The sequence below is a fragment of the Parus major genome, unplaced genomic scaffold (assembly GCF_001522545.3).
Source record: "Parus major isolate Abel unplaced genomic scaffold, Parus_major1.1 Scaffold518, whole genome shotgun sequence".
NCBI lineage: Eukaryota > Metazoa > Chordata > Aves > Passeriformes > Paridae > Parus > Parus major.
The window spans coordinates 10,525-17,676 of record NW_015379406.1 but is presented as its reverse complement, the minus strand read 5'-3'; the positions used below and the strand labels follow the sequence as shown (position 1 = coordinate 17,676).

The following is a 7,152-nucleotide window of genomic DNA, read 5'->3' as shown; positions in this document are numbered from 1 at the left end:
GGGGATTTAGGGGAAAATAGAGGGGATTTGGGGGGAATTTGCAGGAATTTGGGGTAATTTGTGGTAATTTGTGGTCAGGGCAACGATGGAGTCACACCTGGACACTCCCTACAACGTCCCTGACATTGTGGTGACAGTTGCCAACAATGACATTGACCTTGTCATCTGGTACGGGGGGCCCAAACTGTCCCCAAGATGTCCCCAAAGTGTCCCTAAGGTGTGTCCCAGATGTCCCCAAAGGGTCCCTAAAATGTCCCCAAAGTGTCCCCAAAGGTTTCCCATGGTGTGCCCAGAGTGTCCCCGAAACATTCCCAAAATGTCCCCAAAATGTTTCCAAAATGTCCCCAAAGTCCCTAAATGTCCCCAGTGTTCGGCAGGATCTTGGACCGCAGTGGGGGCATCCTGCACGAGCTGCTGGACAAACTCAACACCCTTAACTCCCCAAAATCCCCAAACTCCCCAATGTCCCTGATATCCCAAATGTCCCCAAAATCCCCAATGTCTGGCAGGATCTCAGACTGCGGTGGGGGCATCCCACATGAGCAGCTGGACAAAGTGACCGAGTACCACTTCAGCACGGCCGAGGGCAGCGCCCAGAACCCGCGCCTGGGGGGGCCCTTCCACGGCCTCATTGAGCCCAACGGCCAGGCCGGGCCCAAGCACAGGCCAGGAACCCCTCCCCAGAATCGGGGTGACCCCAAAAAATTTGGAACAAGGGAACAACTCCTCCGAAATCAGGGATCACGCAGGGATGGGGTTTCAGGGGTTTCAAGGGACTTTGGAGGCTTCAGGGGGGTGTTTGAGGATGTTTAGGGGGAATTTGGAGGGGTTTAGGGCACCCCCAGGATCCCTCCCCAGATTGGAGAGCCCCAAAAAATCGAGAACAATCCCCCCCTACCCCACCAAAATCGGGGATAATCCCCCAAAATCAGGGACCCCTCAGGGCTGGGACTTGGGAGGAATTTTGGGAGTTTTCATGGGATTTTGGGGGTCTCTGATGGGAATTTGGAAATATTTGGGGCCACTTGATTCCCAGTGAACCCTGGTGTCCCCCCAGCATTGGCTTTGAGGTAAATTTAGGGGGTTTGGGGGGATTTGGGGTGGGGATTTGGGAAATTTGGGTGGGATTTGGGGAATTCAGGTAGGATTTGGGGAATTTAGATGGAATTTGGATGGGATTTTTGGGATATTTGGGGACACATTTGGGAATATTTGGAGCCACCTGAATCCCAGTGTCCCCCCCAGCGTCAGTTTTAGGGTAAGTTTGCGGGTTTGGGGGTTTCTGGGGTGGGTTTTTTGTGGGATTTGGATGGGATTTTTGGGATATCTGTGGGCACTCTTTGGAATTTTTGGGAACACTGGGTGCCCCCACAGGTTTGGCTTCGGGCTCTGACATCACGCACCTATGCCGAGTACCTGGCGGGGTGCCTGGTGCTGCAGTCGCTGCAGGGCGTCGGCACCGACGTCTACCTGAGGCTGCGGCACATCGACGGCAAGGCCGAGAGCTTCCGCATCTAGGGGGGCTTGGGGGCAGCCATTGGGGGTAAGGAGAACCCCTGGGAGGTGCACAGCAGTCATCAGGGCTGTGCAGAGCCCCAAAAGTTGGGTTTTTGGTCACAGAAGGCCAGGAGGACCTTCCAAAGTTGGACTTTTTTGGTGGAGGTTTTCCAGTTGAATCCCCAAAGCTGGGGCTTGGTCATTAAAATCATGGAAAGATTTCAAGGGCTGGGTTTTGGTTGTGGAAACTGAGGAGGAGCCAAAAGTTGGACTTTTATGGTGAGGTTTTCCAGTTGAAACATCAAAAGTTGGGTTTTGGTCATAAAGGTCATGGAGAACCTTCCAAAGTTGGAGTTCGGTCATCAGAACCAAGGAGAACCTTCCAAAGTTGGATTTTTTTGGTGGAGGCTCTCCAGTTGAAACCTCCAAATTTGGGGTTTGGTCATCAAGGTCATGAAGAACCTTCCAAAGTCAGGTTTTGAGTCATAGAAACCAAGGAGAAGGTTCCACATTTAGACTTTTTTGGTGGAGGCTTTCCAGATAAATCCCCAAAGTTGGGTTTTGGTCATCAAAGTCATGGAGAACCTTATAAATTTGGACGTTTTTGTTGAGGTTCCCAAAAGTTGGGTTTGGTCATTAAAATCACGGAGAACCTTCCCAAGTTGGGGTTTGGTCATTGGGGTCAAGGAGGACCCCAAAAGTTGGGGTTTGGTCGTGGAAACCACAGAGAACCAAAAGCGGCCGTTGGTCATTGTGAGGGCCAAGGCCACACCCCCATTCTGGCCACTGACTGCTGACCATTCAGGCCCTCGGCCATTGGGATGGCCCCGCCCCTCCCCCACTGAGCAGGGCTTCATTAATTAACAAGGCCCCGCCCCCACTGAGGCTGCAGCTGTGCTGGGGGTGGGGCTTTATTGGGGATGGGGGGAGGGGAGGAGGGGAGGGAAAAAGGCTTAGGGAGGGGGGGCGTTGGGTGGACTGAGGATCTGGATTGGGCTTGTTTTGGCCCAAAATTTGTTGTCATCATCATCATCATGGAGGCCATCTTCATCATCTTCATGTTCATCATCATCATGATGGAGGCCATCATCATCTTCATCATCATCATGGAGAGCATCTTAATCATCATCATTATCATCATGGAGGCCATTTTCATCTTCATCATCATCACTATCATGGAAATCGTCATCTTCATCATCATCATCCCTTCCATCATATTCTTCCTCAGTTCCTCCTTCATCTCCCTCCCCCACCCTCTTCCTCCTCAGCCCCCCCCCCTAATCTTCATCACCTCCACCTTCATCCTCCTCGGGGCCTTCATCACCCCCACCTTCATCTTCCTCAAGGTCTTCATCACCTCCATCTTCATCATCCTCAGGACCTTCAACCCCTCCACCTTCGTCATCCTCGGTGCCTTCTTCCCCTCCACCTTCATTATCCTTGGGGCCTTCATCTTCCTCAGGGCCTTCATCACCTTCACCCTCGGGCGCTTCATCTCCTCCACCTTTATCATCCCCGGGACCTTCCTCCCCGTTTTGGGCCTCTCCCTCCTCTTCCTTGGGGCCTTCCTCCCCATTTCGGGGCTCTCCCTCCTCCTCCTCCTCGCCCGCCCCCTGGGGCTCTGGCTGGCAGCAAGGACAGTCCGAGCGGTGTGTGGGCGCTGCGTCACGCTGGGGGTCGTAAAAATCTGCGGAAAACGGGGAAATCCCGCCCAGGAGTGACACTGGAGTGACCACCGGGAACTGCCCCTCCACCCCCAGGCCATGGCTGGACATCAGAGCGGTCACTCATTGAACAGGGGTCATAAAAATATCGGAAAAATGGGAAATCCCCCCCCCCCAAAAAACCCAGAAATGAGTGACCACCAGCCACTGCCCCCCCATGCCACGGCCAGATGTCGGAGCGGTCACTCACCGAAGGGCCCCGGCCGGGGCGGCCCCTCCAGCCCCTCCAGGACGGTCAGCAGGACACGGCACGTCTGGTCTCCTTTGGCCACGGCCAAAGCGCACAGCCGCCGCACCCAGCCCGAGCTGCCCGGCCGTCCGAGCGCGGCCACCTCGGGCTCGGTCACAGCTCCGGCTGCCCGCAGCCCGGCCAGCAGCGCCTCGGCCGACACCAAGTCCAGCCGGCGCTCCAGGCCACGGCCGCCCGCTTGGACACGCTCCAGCCACGCCATGGCGGCCGAGTGGACACCGGGAGTGGACACTGGGAATGGATACAGTGAGTGGACACCAGGAGTGGAGCCTGGGAACAGGGGCTGGACACTGGGAGTGGACGCTGGGACTGGACACTGCCCCCTGGGGTGGCTCTGGACACTGCCCCAGAGGGGTCACTCCCCTATGGGGGATGGGGAGGGCTATAGGGGACCTCCCTCTCCTAACCCCTCCCCCACCTTCTATACGGACGTGTCCCCTATAGAACCCCCTTGTCCCCTACAGAACCCACCCCATGCCCTATAGAACCCCCCAATCCTGTATAGAACCCCTCCCGTGCCCTAAAAACCGTTCTGTCCCCTATACAACCCCTCCCGCCCCCTATAGAACCCCCCCAATCCCATACAGAACCCTTCTCTCCCCCCCAATCCCATACAGAACCCTTCTCTCCCCCCCAATCCCATACAGAACCCTTCTCTCCCCCCCAATCCCCTATAGAACCCCCGTACCTGCTCCGGGCCCCCACAGCCCCTATAGGCGCCCCCTGCTATTTAAAGCCCCGACCTTTACGGGCAGCGCAGGCCCCGCCCGTTCTCGCGCCAGCCGCCACGCCCCCGCGGTTCGTGCAGCCCAATGCCCCGCCCATCTCCCCGCCCTTTGTCCCCGCCCCCCTTTCCCGCCGGACCGCGCGGGCCTGCAGGGGCGGGGGGGCGTCCCCGTTTCCTTCCGGACGCGAGCGGGACGCGCCGGCCGAGGCTATAAATGCGAGGGCGGGCGTCATGTGGAGCGGCCGCGAATCCAGCGGCACCGCCATGGCCTCCAACGGTACCGGCACCGTGGGGACTCCACCTTTAACTCCGGGCAGGGACCCCCAGGCCCCTCCGTGCCCTGCGGACCCCTCCTCACCGCGGGGGGCTGCGCCGCCCGGCGCCATGTGGGAGTGCCGGGGTTGGATCGTGAGGGAGTTCCGGCGGTGTTGCTGCGCTTGACACGGCCGCGGTTGTGTTGTTTCAAATTAACGTGATTCTAAAGGGGCATTTCCTCGTTAATTGGTGTAGTTAAGGCGTTGTTACATTGTGGATTTCTCGTGATTAGCGCTCCTCTAGGGGCTGTGTGTAATTAGTGCTCTGTGATTCGGTGCCGCTCCGTTTCCGCCACGCCTCGCTCCTAGTTTTAAATTTTTAATTCATTTTGCTTTTTACTTTTAATATTTCCCCGCCTTAACCCTCACAAACATTTTCATTTTAAGGCCAAACCGCTAATTTCGGCCGCTGTTTTGTGGTGTTATTATCGCTAAAACGACCACGGGATGGGGCGGGGGCCGAACAAAGCTCGGAGCCCGGATGCTCCGCGCCTGCAGCGGCAAGGAGTTAACCTCAGAACACCCAATTATAACAGAAAAACTTCAATTTTGGGTGAAATTCCCAGGCATTTATTTTTTTTTTTATTTCGGGACAATTTCGGAGTGTTTTAGGGGCTCTGGGATTTTTTTTTTTTTTTTTTCTTCCCCGCCCACCATTTTGTGGTTTTGCCGCTGCGCGACCGCCGCCACTTTCTGAGCGCGGCGCCGCTGCCGCGGTGACACATCCGCGTCCTCCCGGTAAATCAAATTAAATCTAAATCAATCCGATTTAATCAAATTAAACAAATGCGCTAAAAAAAAAAATTAAGCCCTATACCTTCTGTTTCGGCATTAACAAACCCCGCGGTTTCTTCCCCGCGAGGCGGGAAAGAGCCGTTGAGGATTTGTGAGGGAACTTTAAGCGCATTTTAATTAAATATGGCTTTTTATAAAATATAGATTTTTATAATTAAGTTTGGGGGTTTTTGTGCTGTTTATGTCGCTTTTCCAGGGAAATTCAATGGTAAACGCAGGTTTTTACACTCTCTGAATCCTCCCCCCAGGCGCCCCTTTTGTTACGCGAAGCCTGAGGGGAGTTTAAAATTTCCCCTTCATTTTAACTTCTTAATATTTAAATTTACATTCATCCTAAAATTCGAAGTTTATCCTTTTTAATTTTATGCAGAAATCGTTAAATTCATTGATTTTCCGAGGTTTTAGAGCCTTTTTGCCCTCAGTCCCATGTGCCTACACACCCCCTTTTGTTGTGCGGTGCCTGGGGAATATTAAATTTTCCCTTCAATTTTTCTGTCTAAACCATTAAATTTATTTTAATTATTTTTTTTTTATAACACATAAGTAATTCGAGTTCTGAGTACTTTATGAGGGGGATATTTGCTGTAAAAACGGGAATTTTAGGCCCTTTTCCTTGCGCTGAGCCTGAGTGGGTTTTAAGACTTTGCATCCATTTTCACATTTAAATAACAAAATCCGACTTCAATTTTGCTTTTTACAACTAAAAAAATTAATTTTTGCTGTGATTTTTAAAGGATAAATCCATTAGTTTTATTTTCAGGTGGGAAATTTCACTCCTCAGCAGGGTTTTGGTGCTTTTGGGTGGCTGAAGCACCAAATTTTCCTTTATTTTGTGCTGAAATTTCACTATTTCTACCCTAAAATCAAAAATAACTCCAAATTGTCTAATTAAATGGGTAAAATTTTTGTAAGGTGCTTTTTATTTTTTTTCTGTAGTTAAAAGCTTCCTGACAGTAATTAATAGCGTTAATCTGTTGATTTCTTAATTTTAATAGCATAAATCAATTGATTTCTCTATTTAAGGATATTTTTGTGCTTGTAAAATGTTAAATTTTTGTTTATTTGAAGGTATTGAATTATTTTTTATAACTAAAAGTCTCTTGATATCAAATAAATGCATTTTATAAAAGATGTTTAAATATTTTCACTTTTTATAAAATTTAGGTTTATAAACCTTAATATTTTAGGTATTAAGCGAGGACATTTTTTTCTCATTATTGGTTTATAAAATGCTTTTAATTACAGAAATAAGCATAACGATAAAATCAGTTTATTGATAAATAATTGGCTATTGGTTGGATTTTAGTTATGGAAATAGATGTGGAATAATAATTTACGTTATTAGTCATTAAAGGATTATTTTAATTATAGAAAACCGTATAAAAACACTTTTAAATGTTTTTAATGTTAGCTTTGTGTTAATTTTCCTAATTAAAAGCATGATGTATATCAAGCAAGAGATTTTTGCTCTTAATCCCCTAATTAAAAACACTTTTTTAATAATTAATGATAATTAATGAGTTAATTCCAAGATATTTTTGTTCTTAATTCCATCATCAAAAATATTTTTTTAATAATTAATAAGTAATGAGTTGCTTCGAAGAGATTTTTGGTCTTAATCCTGTCATTAAAACACTCCTATATTTATTAATTACATAATAAGTGAGTTAATTCTAAAGTAGTTTTGCTCTTGATTCTGTAATTAAAATACTTTTTCAATAAGCATTGATTACTTAATATAAAGAGTTGAGATATTTTTAATATTACATATATTGCTATAAATAATATACATAATATATTTATAAAATAATGCATTATTTATAGTGATTATTTACTAATTATATT

General features: G+C 48.9%; 2 protein-coding genes across 2 annotated transcripts in view; one reads left to right on the top strand and one right to left on the bottom strand.

Moving 5' to 3' along the window:
* Nucleotides 1–1,722, top strand: part of BCKDK (branched chain keto acid dehydrogenase kinase) — a gene marked incomplete at its 5' end in the record, with an annotated part of 2,713 nt that extends 991 nt beyond the window's left edge. Inside the window, 4 exon segments of the mRNA XM_015616574.2 lie at nt 73–168; nt 510–665; nt 1,375–1,388; nt 1,391–1,722. Coding sequence (XP_015472060.1) covers nt 73–168; nt 510–665; nt 1,375–1,388; nt 1,391–1,518 — 394 coding nt within the window.
* A 1,052-nt stretch (nt 1,723–2,774) lies between these two features.
* Nucleotides 2,775–4,248, bottom strand: LOC107199234 (S-antigen protein-like). The gene is made up of 3 exons (XM_019005513.2): nt 4,160–4,248; nt 3,412–3,702; nt 2,775–3,184 (listed from the first exon to the last, which is right to left on the bottom strand). The coding sequence occupies exons 2-3, from the start codon at nt 3,671–3,673 to the stop codon at nt 2,775–2,777; spliced, it is 672 nt and encodes a 223-aa protein (XP_018861058.1). The 5' UTR covers nt 3,674–3,702; nt 4,160–4,248.
* Between the last annotated feature and the right edge of the window lie 2,904 nt (nt 4,249–7,152).

What these genes read in the sequence shown, in the direction of transcription:
- LOC107199234 (XM_019005513.2), bottom strand. Translation starts at nt 3,673, where the DNA reads ATGGCGTGGCTGGAGCGTGTCCAAGCGGGCGGCCGTGGCCTGGAGCGC. An exon ending in GCCCCGGCCGGGGCCCTTCG is followed by an intron (nt 3,185 to 3,411) that starts GTGAGTGACCGC and finishes CGTTTTCCGCAG; the next exon opens with ATTTTTACGACCCCCAGCGT.